Source organism: Micrasema longulum, unplaced genomic scaffold (assembly GCF_059751315.1).
Source record: "Micrasema longulum isolate JH-2025_06_02 unplaced genomic scaffold, ASM5975131v1 h1tg001163l, whole genome shotgun sequence".
Lineage (NCBI taxonomy): Eukaryota > Metazoa > Arthropoda > Insecta > Trichoptera > Brachycentridae > Micrasema > Micrasema longulum.
The window spans coordinates 1-17,467 of record NW_028278350.1 but is presented as its reverse complement, the minus strand read 5'-3'; the positions used below and the strand labels follow the sequence as shown (position 1 = coordinate 17,467).

The following is a 17,467-nucleotide window of genomic DNA, read 5'->3' as shown; positions in this document are numbered from 1 at the left end:
GATCCACCCTGCAGTGGCTTGGAGAAGCGCGTTATTAGAGCTTTTCAGGCGTTCCCATAGGCTCCAGGCTCTTTGGCGAAGTAGGGCAGCGAAGGTGCTTACCTGTCCAGCTGTGAACATTTCGAAGGGACTGCAGTACTTAGGCAGTCCGAATAATTGCCTGTATGAATTATTATACGTGAGTATATTCCCTCCTCTAAGAAGTTTTCCATCATGTCATGTCAATTATTCTTGAAAAACTCTAGAGAAGATTTAATCCAGTACTTGTTTACAAATAACAAGACATACCTACCTATTTAAAATTTTGTGGCCATTCATTCGCATCATTCCTAATAAGGCATGTATCTTTAAATTATTTTTATATCACTTACGTATGAGTAATTATATTGTTTGTTGTATAATGGATAAATATAACAATGATCTAGATTGTGATTTAAATTGAGAGGTAGGTAAATGAGCCTAATTTTACGATAATGATTCATATTCACCTGTTTCTGATTAATATCCATGCCACATGATTATCTCTCTACCTTATTATCATAATAAGTTAGTGACGATTGTAAGGAGTGTCATCTGGATATCAAATCTTATAAATACTAAGCGATCATAATATTAAGTCATTTTAATTCCAGAACCAATTTACCAGATATCTTCAACCAGGAGAAACACTTCAATCAATATATAATCAATGAAACACGTAACAGGCGCGATAAAGGACACTTTAAATTAGGAAGTTCAGTGAAAATTTCAAGTTTTTTTATTTATTAATAGACTATCAAGACAAGCCAAAAAATAATTTACGTATCGTATTATCATCGCTATGATTTTTCAACATTTTTTCATTACTCCGCGCGTGACATCACTAGTTCTCTCGTTATCTTCGATGAGTTGCCCTGATTGACTTGGCTTCCCGGAAACCGAAAATCTATCACAACGCTTTACAACTGGTTGATTCTTAAGAACTTATAAAGTACGAGTAGTTCCAATAAATTCAGTTTTTTTTTACATTTTCCTAAAATTTCATCGTACAATCAAATGTTCTAATTTATACCGCGTGTAATAAAACATTTTTTTTAACCAGTTTCCTGCAGCACTGTTGCATTGAAACTATGAAAAACAAAACAAAACACATAATTTATAAATCGTTCCATTTGTTAATATAATCCGATTTATGAAATAAGTAGATAAAAATGTATTATGTATAATTATTCAAATTTACTGTGTATAAAAATTTATTGTATATGATTATTTAAATTATGGGGTTCAAACTACTGTCCGTGGGGTCGCAGTGAGTCATTTTGCTGGAGGGTGTGATTTTAGAAAATGCTGCGAACGCCCAGTTGCATTCCACCGGCAACACTACCAACTATTATATTAAATTATTATTAAATAATTGTATACTATGTGGAAATCTGTTATTAGTTATGAGTTTATACACTATATCTGTTTGTTTACTAAAAATATGTATGTAGAACTGTTGATTTCCCTAATAAAATAAAATAAAATAAATATTACGTCGATACATATGGAGCTAATAAGTCGAGTGTTTTTGTCATCTTTACATATAAAATTTCTCTGTACGTGTGATGTCACTGAACTCCTTCTAAACGGCTAAACCGATTTACGTGCGGTTTTCAGAGAAATATAGATCTTTGCGCTGTGCGTGTTCGTAGATATTACAATCTTCAATCTAATATGTAAAAAAATGTAAGGAGCATAAATGTTTTATCCAGCGATCTACCGGGGTTGCATTCGAGGAGAATGCATTCGAGGAGAATGCATTCGAGGAGAATGCATTTACAAAAAATGGAAAAATGTTGTTTTGTGTTTAAAAAAAGTTTGTTTTTGAATGTTTACAAACAGCATTTGTTTTTTGTGGATCTCAATCAGATTCTTTCTTTATATTCCTTATAATTTCTGTCCATTTATTTCTTTTTACATTGAATTCTAAATATTTTAAAAATCGTGTTTCTACCTAAGTACACCCATCTGTTGATGAGAAGACCGGAGTTTGACGTTTGCAAAAATAAATTTGAAAAAATATTTATTTTATGTTTTGGAATTCAACCATAAGCAAGTACCTAGGTGCCTTCTTAAATTCAATATTTGAATATTAACAATTTTTAGTTTTGGAAATAAAAAAACTTTTTCCAAACTAATAGCAGGCAAGCCAACGTTTGGGCAGCAGGACAACGTGTGTCGGGTCCGCTAGTGTTAAACAATAAAGAATGAAAGTGTGAAGTGAGATGGATATTTTATTATAATTAATAAATACAAAGTTAGTGCTTATTATAAATTTTATGAAAATGTTTTATTAGGCTTGATAAAATTCATCATCATCATCATTCCCTTTTCGCATCTAATGGTGCATAAGGCACTGCATTGGTATACCAATGGCAGCGCATCTTGATTATTTTTGTCACATGAAGGTAAGATGATCAGTCCTATTATTCAGGGACTATGAAATATTTTAGTATAAAAAAGACACCTTTCTAAATAATTATTTATGTAAACCACGACAGAAATCGAACCCGAGACCTTTTGCATGATAGGCAAACGCGCTGACCACTACACAGGGCGGTCATGAAACTTTAGTAGTTTTTTATTTTAAACCAAATATTTCATTTTTAAGGTATACATAATTTTTAAGTGTTTTGTCCAAATAAATGTAAAATCTGAACTACTCACCACCTATTTACTGACTTACACTATAATCCAAGGAATAAACATATTATGTTATTCGGAAAGTTTGTTTTTGGTAAAATTAGAACATTAAATTGTACTGCAAAGTTTTTCTAAAATGTTGAAAGGTATTCTTAATAAATAAGTAATACCATAATATTGTAGGATGCACGGAGACATTTCTTATGTATTTAATGTAGCACTAAGCACCATAATATTTAACCGTTTTATTTTCTTAAATATGCATATATTAAAAAAAATAAAAATAATTGTGACTATTATTTAAATTTTTATTTTATTGTTAGACTGTTAGAAATTGCTAGCAGCAATAAGAACGCTATACAACCATGTATGTCTTTGTTTTTATATTTTTGTATTTATAACAATGTATGTGATTGTAGGCAATTTGACATTGTGTAGGCAATTATTAATAATATTATGTTATACAAATATAGTTTTAAAAAATGTTTTCTTAAGCGTGATAAAAATTAGAGCATTGAATTGTACGGTGATGCTTATTCTGAAAATGTTTGAAAAAAAATATGATAATAACTTCTTTGAACGACCGTCACTAGTTCTTTCGAATCAACCAATGATAGATTTCCAGTTTACGTGAATCCAATTCACCAATCAGCAGAACTCACCGAAGAGAACTCATGACCTCACACGCGGAGTAATTTTAAAATTGCAAAATATCAAAAAACACAACGCTGATAATACGATACATAAATTTATTGACTAAGTTTGATAGTCTACTGATAAAAATACAAAACTTCCTCAGTTAAACTTGCAATTGTATCATACTAAATTATTTATTTTAATTTACCGTATTTATTTCTTTTTAATCATTTTTCGCTTAGCACGGGCACAGCCTAAAAAGCATATGTTCGTAAATATTCCAACTGTAAATTAATTTTAATGAATACATAATAAAATGGTGGCCTCCGTGGTGTAGTGGTCAGGACGCTTGACTCACACGCGGAAGGTTCCGGGTTCGATTCCCGGTGAAAACCCAAAATTTAATGTGATTTTTCTCAAGCCTGAGTGTTCTGTAATGTAATTCACCCCTGTAATTGGGCCTCTAGGCCTGTTCTGGTGCAAAAATAAAATAAAATAAAATAAATAAATGAACGAAGTTCAACTTATCAACAATATTTTAGTTTACCAAAATTTCGTGGATTAAATAAAGGGATTTATTACCTAGGGATTTATTTAGATTAACATATTACAACAGAGATGGAAAACATATTAGATAAGGAATTGTGGTTTAGGTCTAACTGTTCAACTAAGAACAAGTAGAAAAATTGAAAAATATTTTCAGGCCTTGTCTAGTATTATATTTCTCACGTATCTATAAAGGTTTCGGTTCTTTAACTTCACCGACAACACAAAAATCAACATAAGAGAGAATATAGAAACTGAGATGTTAAAACATAAATTGAATTGTGAATGTTGCGGTGTGTAAAAAGGCTACATAAACCAATCAATAACATATCATAAGCCCTGCGAATACCCAGACCTTTATTTCCCCTTCGCAAAAACGTTTTCCCTCTTTGCGACATTAAATTTATTTGAATTTAATTTATTTTTGAAAATTTTGGGTTCGCCTTGTTTAACACTGAAAAATGAGATTCTATCTGTTTGTTTATATATAATGTTAGCTTGAGTATAATCTCCTTGAGTGTAATAATACACGAAACACGAGGAACCAGAGGACTGCTGATGGAACCGCTGGATGCCGTACATCATTCACGGTTGGCTGAACTTCTGTAATTATCTTGGCAACAGGTGCTAAAAAATATTCTTAGAAAACCATTTTCACCGGATTCTATTCAAAACAAGTAAACAAGTGGAAAATCTTGATAAGCACCAACATGTCATACCATATTTATCTGCTATAAAATTTGATAATTAAAAAAGGATGGCCCACGCTCAGACGCTGAAGTCTTTGTGGGCATTTTTGCCAATTTATGATATAGCTTAATTTTAAGATGTATTTTTTTAAAGTGTATTTTTGTAATTAAAACTTAAGTAGGTTTGAGGTCTTGGATTAGCATGGAAAACACAGATTTGTTTGGAAAATTACGGGAATTTTTAATTTCGCGAGTTTCGAGAGTCCGATTGTCAAATTTCGATTGGCATTCTGGATCGCCAAGACGAAAATCGCCAAGCATGCCGAACACGTCTTACCTTAGCGACTGCCACAGAAAATTAAATAGTGAATACAGCTGAAAATTTAAGCATACTTTAGGAGCATGTATACCAACATAATAAAAAATAAAAATTCCCGTTATTTTCTGAACACACCTTGTATAGAAAATTTGTTTTTGTAGGCGTTTTTTTTAGTAATGAGAATAAGTTCGTCTATTCCGCCTATTCTTGGATATCTTGTTTTTTGATGATTTTTTTTTTTTTTCCATTAAAATTTTGAGTAAATTTTCGTTTTGCTCAGAAACTACAAAAAGTTCGTTTTCTTACAGGCTTGTTATGTCATAATATTGTATTTATGTAATATAACTACAGAGTAATAAAAAAAAAGGAATGGCCCACGCTCAGACGTTGAAGTCTTTGTGTGCATTTTTTTCCAAATCGCGGTCTCTTCATTAGTTTTAAGATTTATTTTTTATAATGTGTATTTTTTTTGTTGATAATAATATACTATATTATAGAAAATTTGTAATGTACTGTACTTTGAAAAAATAAACAAATACATTTTGTTTTAACTCTAGCCATTTACATAATTTTGTTATGTGAAATGAAAATATTAATTTGTCATATAATTTAGGCATTTAAGCAATGAAACCGGTCACTGGATATTTCGAATTTGTGGATTAAATTATCACTCTTTTGTTTCTATTAAAAATAGTATTTATCGATACGTATTACGGACATTTTCTCGGTTATTTGGCATTTTCATTATCTACCTAAATAAAGTATCTATAGAGGATAAATTATAATTACATAATTAGTTATAATACAATTATATCTATAAAGTTACCGTAAAAACTTTTAAAAAATGACAAAAAACTAAAAAAAACTGTAGGCAATTATGCTACCACAAAAACTAATTAGTCTCAACGTTTAATCTCAAAAATATAAAAAATGAACTGCAATCATAATTTATGTCTTTCAAGTGCTAAAATATTTTTTAAACAAAATAATCATGTACCTAAACCATACTGAAATATATATGTGTTATATGTGATTCATTTTTATTTAGGATTAAGCTTTAGGATCCGTTTTTATATTACGTAGATGCATATAAGTTCATGTTTTTAAGGTTGTTTTGTATGTTTTTGTTATTCTAGGCAATAAAAATATAAATACACAAACACGTTTCTTGCAGAACGATATCCATAGGTATCTAAGACAAGTTCTAAAAAAGGATAAAAGCACTTAGATGTAACCTAAATGGTAATCCGCAGATAAGACTCGTTTATGTTAAGTGTTGAGCTGACATTTTCTTTGTCACTGGAGTGAGGAATTTATTGCCTTCTTCTTGTTATTGAGGTATCTCAAACCATCCGTACGTAAAGACGTCCAAAGTGTATATTTTATTATATTTTAGTGATTACCTGAAGTGGACATTAATGGCCTCTGGAACTCTGATGGTAGGTCAAAGAGAGCCTTTATAGCGACGGTAAACGCAAAATAATAGTTTAAATTTGATTCCAATATTCCCGATCCATTTATTTTATTCTTTCTGTTCCTATGTTCTCAGTAGTCAAATAAACTAAATCTGTTCCTTAAATCTGAAAGGCTGGAAGTCACATTTTTCGCGAAATTGAGTTATGAATGCCATTTTGTTCATATTTTCAGATTCTATTCATGCTAAAAAACTTGGAGTCCTACGGTATACCACTACTGAAATAGTTTGTTCTAAAACAACAGTAGTGCAGTAATAATACTCACGCTTTCAACAAAATTTAACGGTTTGCTGAAATAAATACCACAATATTTATAGCAAACTACCTCTGACGCAACGAGGGATTTTGCACAAGATTAAGTCTTATTGTCATAATCAACCATACTTAACCATTATGTCATTTCTTTTGCCGTTAATTTCATTATTTTACTTTGTTTTTTTTCGCATACTGTTTTATTGCTATTATATATATAATATCATATCATAAAATTTATATTTACCTGTTATTTTCATTAATAATTAATGTTTTAATAAATGGCACGTAATATAATGCTTTTGCCTAAAGAAAGTTTTATAAATACATCGTTTTTTATTCAATATTCTCTATGACTTTTTATACTAAAGTCCGAGGAGGAATTAGGGGGTAGGCCGGGCGGTTAGAGCAAAAAACATAGTAGTCCCATAGTTATTTGATAGTCCATACTTTAAATTTTTTTTACATAAATATTCTTATCAAAAGCCTAAAAATCTAAAAAAACCGCAATAAATTGTGTTTTTACTTCGAGAGATACATTTGAAACGGTTTTACAACTTCAAACCGCTCTCCTGAAAAATGTTCCAAATGTAACTTCCAGCGTTTCAACTTTAAAGTGCAGAAATAAGTTATTGCAGTACCGATGGAGGAGTTTAGCGTTAAAATAATAATTTCGAATTTTTAAATTTGGTAACATTAACCAAATCTTTGTTTTTTTTTTACACAAACACAAAAACAATTCATATATTTTATAAAAGATATAATTTTTATCGATTCGGTTTTTTCGATGTTTTTAAAGAATCCGTCTAAGTTTTATTGTACCTGCTTATTTTGTTTTGAAGGAAACTTTATTTAAAAAATTCGATTATTTCGACGCATCAAACTTTGCATGTTTAGTTTAACAAAAAAATACAAATTAAATGAAAATTATTTGCGTTTTCGTAAGATTCTTTTGTCCTGAGTATTTACAAATACTGAAGATTGTACAATCGAAATAAATATGGGTCAATTAAAGAAATAAAAAATACTAGGAAGATTTTTTTGCTGAGAACTCTTTATACGACTTTTGTAAGTATTTAAACGATATTAGTATTTTTAAAGATAGAATAATTTCAACATCCTTATTTTACTTAAAAACCTAACAAATATTGTATGAATAATATGAGATGTGCATTTTTTTAATTACCTTTTTATGAAAATTTAGTCGGTGTCTCCCAGGAGGAAGGGGCGCGCGCTCCATACTGATATTTTTCAGAAGCATCCCTCTCAACTACCCTGAACTTTCAACACAACACTTCAAAACTGTCAATTTACCCAACAAAACAGGCCACGTCACTATATATATTTTTTATTTTAAAACTACACAATTTCAAATACAATGCAACGAGAAAAACAGCTGGTCTGAATAACGTTGATGCACTGCCGGTGAAAAGCATCTAAACGCGCGATGTACCGGTCACGCACTGCAACATTCCACCGCGAACCACTCACCGCCGTTATCGAGACTCGACACTCGACTGAGTGCGGAGAGCGGGGGAGGCCGTATTTATGGACTCGCAGGTGCCTCCCCCGCTTCCCCCGCCACTCCCAGGAGGTGAATCTGCCCACCTCTTGCTCATAAGGACAATAATTACCCATTTCCTCTTGGTAAGATACTAAAGCACATTTATTGGATCGCTTAAGGAGAAATTACCACACACATATTACATGACCTTCATTATAGGAAATACGTTTATTGTGACCTACTTACTTAATTTTAACTGGTAACTTTGAGAAAACACTCGGTTTTATTCAGAAATCATTATTTCATACTGGATGAGAAACTATTAATTACGAGAAAATAATACCGATTTTAGTATTTTCCAAGAGGTCTTTTGTTTTGAATGAAAAAAAACATTATCTCATTTTAAAGATAATATTATTTGAACGCCATATAAGTATTCAACATCACAAAAATTATCTGTTTTTTCTTTTCCTTAGTTTTTTTGGCGAGATAGAATTTGTGTTTTAACATAATTTTTTTGCACTACAACAGGCCAGGAGGCTTAATTACAGTGGTGAATTACATCACAGAACACCCAGGCTTGAGAAAAATTACATTTATTTTTTATGTTCTCACTGGAAATCGAACCCGGAACCTTCCGTGTGTGAGTCAAGAGTCTTGACCACTACACCGCGAAGGCCATTATTTTATTTATAATAATACGTTGTCTTGTGGTGTCGGCCTAGTGGTGTAACGCTCAGCGCATTTGCCTACCACGCAAGAAGTCTCGGGTTCGATTCACGACATGGTTGATAAAAAATGTTTATTTAAAAGGGTGTTTTCACACTAGAATATTTCATAGTCCCTGGACTGGTGCCTAAAGCGTAAGTCTGATCATCTTACCTTAATGTGACATTTAAAAAAAATCAAGATACGCTGCAATTGGTGTACCAATGCAGTGCCCTATGCACCATTCGGTGTGGAAACGGTATGATGATGATGTAGTGGTTAAAGCGTTTTGCTTACTGTACGCGAGTATTTTTTTTTGTAATGTGTTTTTGCGCTATATTATTTAATAGACATAGCATCTAAAATCAATATTATTTTTCTTTTACGTAACAAATAATACTCGTATATGCGCGATATTTTTTTCAATTATTTATTTTATTTGTTACTTTTACAGCTATTACATAAAAATAAGTAGAAATACGAGTATATTAACAATACCAGAGCTAATTAAAAAAATCCACTGTTAAACCTATTAAACATAAAAAAAATATTTTAAATTACATAATTATCATTATCACGTCATTTTCCCCTAGGAGTAAGCAAAGAACGCCACATGCGCCTATCCTGACTCCTGACATACATTCTTAGCTTCTTCCACATTCAAATATCTTATCATACATTTTATGTGTTGGTTTTTGACATAACCAGATTGAGATCTTGATATTACTTAGGTGTGTAATGGAGAGTTTTTTCCGAAAAGTTTTTATAAATATTTTTTTATGACTACTTTGGACATCGGTGGCTTAATAAACTGCTATTTTTATTTATTTGTTAATTATTTATCATGCTAATTATTGCATTTAGCCGGCGGTTGGCTAAATGTCAAGAAAAGCAGTCGCCATAGTGATTGTAATTTAATTTTCACTTTTTTGTATTAGATACTCCTTATTATTTTGCAAATGCAATATATTGAATTATTTTTTATAGTAAACACCGATTTTGTGAACTGTATTTATTTACGAGGAAAACAATAAACAAACCGACACGAGCATTGACTTAGAGATTACACACGCGTTGACTTATGACTGTAATAACTAGCGTGTTCATTATTCAACAACGTTTGATTATGTCCAAATGCTTGCAGACTGGCTGGATTTCCTCCATAAAAAGTGGTTCATATTAAAATTTATTTTAACAGAGAGGGATTTCAACAATGACAGGTCGTAAGCCCTGTAAATGCATAGACTTCCATAATCCCTTTTCAAAAATGTTTTCCTTCTCTGCTAAAATAAATTTAAATATGAACAACTCCCTAGGGAAAAATCCAGCCAGTCTGTAAGCATTTGGACATAATCAAACATTCTTGAATTACTACCTGGTAAAAGAAGAAGTATAAAAACTGGAAAATTGTTTTCAGGCGTTGGCCTAGTAGGTGATTTGGTTCAGCCGGATGAATCTCACCCACGTGATAAAGGTTTCAACTCTTTTACTTCACAAAAGTAAACAGAGGAAATGTGGATGTTCAAACATGGGCAGAATGGTGAATGTTACGCAATGTGTAATGTGGCCACTTAAATCAGCCAATGACCGGTCATAAGCCCTGTAAATGCCTAAACTTCCATATTCCCTTCTCAAAAATGTTTTCCCTCTCCGTTGAAATAAATTTAAATGTGTTCATTATTGTTCATTGTGATCGCTCAAATGCTTAGCATGTTTTTAAGCACGTCGATAGTTATTTGCGATTGAGCTACTGGTGTAATTGTATATAAGTACTTACAGTTGGGGCAATTTAATAGGTCACATTTGACACTTCATCAAAATTCAACAACATAACCTAGTAAGGGCAGTAATAAAATAATATTTATTTTTTCAAATTTAGAACTGCACAATTGCTTAACTTTTTTCAATTACGATTACATATTTATTGTAATAATGACAAAAAAGGGTAATTTTACGATTTACTTTCACTAATAAACCATTCTCAACATAAAAAACTTTGCTCTTCTAAACGTCGTTGCAATGTTGCATCAGTAAACCCTTTTTCTTTTTAAACACTAGGGATGTTACCCAGAAAAATCGAATGTTGATAATTTTGTTAAATTATGTACTTATCTTATTTTGTTCCTTAAATTTACGATAGAAAGTAATAATGGGACAGGGATTCGGATTCGACCTGATTTTTAAAATAAAATTACAGTACTTATGGGTACTTTTTCATAGTAACTGAATTCAATTCACATATATTATGTTTGAAGTCCGAATCGATTCATTCACTTTAATCGATGTTTTTAAGCAGGTCACCTCACTATGAAGCTAAAACCGACAAATGTCAAATGTGACCAATTAAATTACTGTATTCCCCGTGCCTAGCTAAAATAATTGTTAAACGATATCTAGGTAGGTACTAAGTTCTATTTTTATCGGAATTCTCTTTAATTTACGATGATGATGAACTCGGTGATTGTGCCAGTTTCAAGAAGGGATTGTTGGTAATATCAATGTCCTAACATTTCCTAGTCATACTTAATCTGTTCAAACTTCCAGTCATCTCGGCATTCCATACAAATCTCTAAACAAACCGAGCCATGTAACGCACCAGCCACTTGGTATTTCTACTTCCTCGTTATCGCATAGCTCAGAGAACGGGAAGAAAGTCATAAATTTCAATACGTCAACGTCAACATTACAAATATTTTGCCATTTTATTTATTTATTGACGAACTAAACTTACTAAATTACAAAGCACATTTTTTTATGCATTTATTTTTTATTTATTTATAAATTCATTGCAACAAAAAATAATGTACATACTTAATAACAGCGAATCTATATAAAAGCAATTAATGTAAAATGAAAACGGAGTGTTCTCTGTTTATGATAGTCTCCATCTAACATGGCACAGCCTGTTCTAAGATGGAGATTTTTTAATCTTTTGTTTTATTTTTTTATTCATTGGGGATATCAACAGTAATACATGTAACAAAAATACAAGAAATAAAATATACAGAGAATAAAACCAATGACAGAAATACATTAAATACACGTACAATACATACTAGTGTGTTTGTGTGAGTGTAAGTGAGTAATAGGGTTGGTGTTATATTGGAATGAGGGTGAACATGTGTGTAAATATTGCACAACTACTAATAAAACAATAACATAAAAAACAAAAACTAAAACTAATTAATTATAAATGCCTAGCTAATCAAATGTAAGAAATTAAAAATCATTATTATACAAATATAAAGTATGTTGTATATGTGCCAAGAATACGTGTTACTTAAACATAAATAATATGGTATAATATATAATGAAACAAATATAAAGCAATGAAATACATAAAAATATAAATAATATGTGTACCAATTATATAAAGTACTTTTTATTATTATCTTAAATTTAATTTATTTATTTTATTTAATTTAATTTATTCAACAATGATTGAGTATGTCCAAATGCTTGCAGACTGGCTGGATTTCCTCCCTAGGGAGTTATTCATATTTAAATTTATTTCAACAGAGAGATATTGAGGTAACTAACTGCATAGTAAATGTAAACAACGAATGTCTCGAGCAAGTAGAAGAATTTGTGTATCTGGGAAGCATGTTTTCAGGAGATGGAAGAGTAGAAAAAGATGTTGAAAGAAGAGTGAATGCGGGCAACAAAATGAACGAAGCACTAAGCACAGTAATTTCTAATAAAAATATGTCAATCGAAGCTAAACTGGCAGTGCACAACGGAGTTTTAGTCCCAACACTTATGTATGGAAGTGAAACATGGAACTGGCAGAGGAAGGATGAAAGCCGAGTGAACGCGGTTGAAATGCGATCTCTTAGACGAATGTGTGGGAAATCAATGTATGACAGGGTTACGAATGATGAAATCAGGCGAGAGTGTAAATCTGAGTCAAGTACAATTGATAAGATTAAGAAACAGTCTATGAGATGGTTTGGTCACGTAGAACGAATGGACGACGAAAGACTGGTAAAACAAGTATATCTGGCGAAAATGAACGGCAACGTGAGATAAGGACAACCAAGGAAGACGTGGCATGATCAGATAAACCAAAATCTTAATTTTGGTCATGTCAAAAGCAGACAGAACCGAAGGGCATGTATGACTTGATGTATGAATGTGGAAGAAGCTAGGAATGTATGCCAGGATAGACGTGTGTGGCGGTCCATTCTCTCTGCCTACCCCTACGGGGAAATGGCGTGATGGTAAAAGAAGTAGTAGTAGGGAAAACATTTTCTCAAAAATTACATAGACATACTCAAACATTGTTGAATTACTACCCGGTAAAAGATGAAGTATAAAAATTGGAAAATTGTTTTCAGGCGTTGCCTAGTAGGTGATTTGGTTCAGCCGGATGAATCTCACCCACGTGATAAAGGTTTTAGCTCTTTTACTTTACAAAAGTCAACAGATGAAAGAGTTGAGGAAATGTGGATGTTCAAACATGGACAGAATGGTGAATGTTACACAGTGTGTTAAGTGGCCACTTAAACCAGCCAATGACAGGTCATACGCCCTGTAAATGCCTAGACTTCCATATTATCTTCTTAAAAATGTTTTCCCTCTCTGTTGAAATAAATTTTAATTTTATCGATATCTTAAAAGATAAAATCACGAGAATCGCATTTAACGAAATATTTAAAAAAACAAGATGGTGTGATTTTTGCACTGCAGATTAAACAAATCTTGCGAGAATGAACCTTTCCGAAACTTCTAGATGTAGATGCGAAGGTTTTCACGGTCACTGTTATTAATATGTTTCTTTTTTGGGTGAAACCGTGTGTGTTGGATTTGTTCCGACGTTTTGGCTACCATTGCAGGAGCCATCTTCACAGTTTAACCTGAGATGTCTAGATGTAGATTCTGCAGTGCAGGTGCGGAAACACCTTTACACATTCCATGTGAATGTGATGCTTTACATTATAAAAGGAGCCTCATCCTCGGGGGACCACTGGTTAAACCTGAGGATGTTAAAGAGCTCCCCCCTACCTAATAGCCCGATACTTTACGGATCTGGGCTTGGGAGATTCACGGGGATTCACTCAATAGATCGTCACAGGTCGCGGTGACGTCAGGAGCTTGCATAGCACTGACCCTCACCACTAAGAATAATAATAAGATAGTGCAATTTCTAAAACATCATTACTCTTAAACCCAATGAGATAATTTCAACCAATAAAGGAATTTCAATGTAAATTAAAAAAAATAAATAATAATAGTATCGTCATATTAAAATAGCATATCTGAAACTTCTGAAGTTTTTTTACATTAATACAAAGTGGAACTTACATTTTTATGTCAACTTAAAAAAACCTCTTCCGACGAAAGTGGACTTTGGTATTTTACACAGCTATTTTATTTTATTATTAAAAAGTCGGCCTCGTGGTGTAGTGACCAGCGCATTTGCCTACCATGCAAGAGGTCTCGGTTCGATTTCCGACATGGTTAACATGAAATATTTATTTAAAAAGGCGTTTTTACGCTAGAATATTTCAGACTCCCTGGGCTGGCACCTGAAGCGTAAGTCTGATCATCTTACCTGCATGCAACAAAAATGATCAAGATACGCTGCGATTGGTTTATAAATGCAGTGCCCTATGCACCATAAGGTGCGGAAAGGGAATGATGATGATGATTTTATAACAGCTTATAGCGATAATTTCTTCATCTTTTACTTCAAAACGTCAAAAGTTGGACTCCCGTGTTTTATCCTCTAAGGCTCTAAGGTACAAATATATATTTTGTACATTGATTACAAAATACTACATCTTAATTCATACATATATAATTTTAAAAGTCAATAAAATTACATTTATATCTCACCTCCGGAAGTACCTACACTGTCGTAAGTCTAAATCTGACTTTTGAGTTATGAATGCAGTTTCATCGCATTTAAAAAAAATCTTTCTTAGAAATGGATGCCACTGGCGTAACTCTACGATTTTTTTGAGCGAGATGTAGGTACCATGAACTACGGTATTTTTAAAAATCAATTGAGTAAAATATCGAGAAAAACACTGCAGTAACTATTATTTTATTTATTTATTTAATTAATTTTACAATACGCCCAAGGGGCATTTACAAAAAATATACAGGTAAGTGCAAACATAGTGCGTAAAATTTTGAAAGATAAACAACGCTTTTTTGTATACATGTAGAAACAATAAGAAGCATACTGCCATGCAAAATAAAAAGTAAAACTTTACGTAGTAAAAAAGAAAAATAATAAATGAAATGGATATAAGAAAAGTAATTGAATTAAAAAGCAAATTGTAAATAACTTGTAAAGAATTCAAACAAAAAAATAAATACATTTTTATATGCTTATTGGTATAAAAAAAATGGTATCAACAAATTATTGTTAAAAAAAAATAATGAAAATTAGTTAACAGTAAGTATATATGTGAAAGTACTATAATATACGGTACACAAAAATATTTGATAAATTAATATCACAAAGAGTTAAGGTAATAATAATACACATCAAAAACAGAGAAAGAATTGTATGAAAAAGAAAGTTTTATTACGACATTAATAATCATGTTACAGTATTCTCATATTTTTACAGTCAAATGAACAAATACTACAAAAATACTGGGCATTATAATGTTGATAAACACTGGAGTTAACGAATTCAAAAAAAAATATTTTGTCTTCCTACAAACTGCCCAATTTCGACATCATAGTATTTTTCTGGGGTGCGATATACAAAAATGACAAAAAAATATAACATTTTTAGACAATGTTAAAAGAGCAGGCGAATCTTGCATTAAAAAATCTCTCAGAGACGCGATAAATATCTATGTCCAAAGTAATTGTTCAACATAGAGGAAGGCCCTAAAACAGGCATAACAATTGGCAGATTGGTCCTGTATATTGGAGTGTGGTAATTATCCAGAAAATAAAAACTAAAAATTTATGTTCCGCGTAGTTTCAGGGTTGTCGACAATAACGCGCAACAATAAAAATAAATCATTAGTTAAATACACATTCTTGTTATGTTAAGGTAGGATTACATTGTTCTCGTGTGTTGTGGGGTGGTGTGTTTGGGAGTCATCTGGTGCGTATCTTTTATACGGATATTGTATGGGCAGAATTACATTTCTCTCGTGTGTTGGGTCGAGGCACGTCGATAAATCTAAACAGCCCGATAAAAATACTCAAGGCGAATTGGTTGTTTTTGTATTGTTATGTTTATTTATTTCATGGTAGGGAATCGCATTCACATGTAAAATTTATTAGAAATCAGAAACTAATCATCTAAAAAATAAAAATATGAAATACAGTTATGATTGCAGATTAAAAAACAATTTTTTTTAAAGAATGTTGTGTTTTCAAATATTTTATTGAACACTATTTTCATATTTACAATGCATTTTTTTGCTCCACAATAGGGCAGGAGGTCCAATATCAGTGGTGAATTATAGCACAGAATATCCAGGCTTAAGAAAAATCTTATTTAATTTTCGTGTCCTCCGGGGAATCAAACCCGGAACCTTCCGCACGTGAATCGAGCGTCTTAACCGCTTAACCACGGAGGCCGCCAATATTGAGCTGTTTTATAGTAAATTTGCATGCTTTTTATTTGTGATTTAAATTCTGTACAAACTTCATTTCGCTAACTTGTAATGTTATCACCGGAAAAATCATTATCTTATATTACCTTTTCGCTACGTATAAAAATACTCAAACTGACAAATAATACCTTACAATGAGTGAAACTCTTATCTTGGTTGTGAGTTGTGAGATTAAATTGATCAAATATAATTAATTACATGCGTAATAAGAATTTCCTTGTACTTTATTTTTTCATTCTGGATATAAATCAGACCAATAATTTATTAAGGAAAGCTGTAGTTTATTGAAAAAGTTTGTGAATATGTACCATAAAAAGTGAGAAGAACACATGTGCTCGTCGTTACGAGCTTAGATCATGGGCTAGGAAGCAGAATATAATGCTCTGGCTAAAAGTACCTGGTTAGCACCATGCGAAGGAACTGATAAAGCTTAGCCGAAATCAAGTGAGGGTTATCGCTAGAGCCCAAGGCACTGCAGATTGAACAAACACCTTGCTAGAATGAGCCTTTCCGAAACTTCTAGATGTAGGTTCTGCAGTGCAGATGAGGAAACACCCATAAACATTATGTGAATGTGACGCTTTACATCATAAAAAGAGCCTCATCCTCGGGGGACCACTGGTTGAATCAGAGGATGTAAAAGAGGTCGCCCTCTATCTAATAGCTCGATACTTTACAGATCTGGGCTAGGAGGGGGAGATTTAGCAAACTTTCACCTTCCACGCAGCAGCCGGACTCTTTATAGACCTGGGCTTGGAGGGCGAGAACTATTCACGGAGACCCGTCGCAATAGATCTTCACAGGTCGCAGTGACGTCAGGAGCTTGCATAGCACTGACCCCCACCTCTAGGAATAAGAATGAGGGGATAACACATTATTCTACCTATGTATATTATATCCTTTGTTAGTTCACTAATTCTTGTTCCCAAGAAACCTTCTTCTTCTTCTTTTGCCGCTCCTACCGGAGATGAGATACCATCATACTTATTTCATCACGATCTTGGGCCAGTCAAATCAGCGCTGTTGTCTAAAATTTCTGAGCCATGATACTATTTTCCGTTCCATATCCCGCGTTCTCTCTA

At 32.3% G+C, this 17,467-nt stretch overlaps 1 protein-coding gene across 1 annotated transcript in view; it reads right to left on the bottom strand.

Moving 5' to 3' along the window:
* Sarm (sterile alpha and armadillo motif) overlaps positions 1–8,104 on the bottom strand; it is a 164,193-nt gene extending 156,089 nt beyond the window's left edge. Inside the window, exon 1 of the mRNA XM_088233918.1 lies at positions 7,768–8,104. Within this exon, the coding sequence (XP_088090044.1) occupies positions 7,768–7,842 (75 nt within the window). The 5' untranslated portion in view covers positions 7,843–8,104. The remainder of the gene's footprint in view (positions 1–7,767) is intronic.
* Between the last annotated feature and the right edge of the window lie 9,363 nt (positions 8,105–17,467).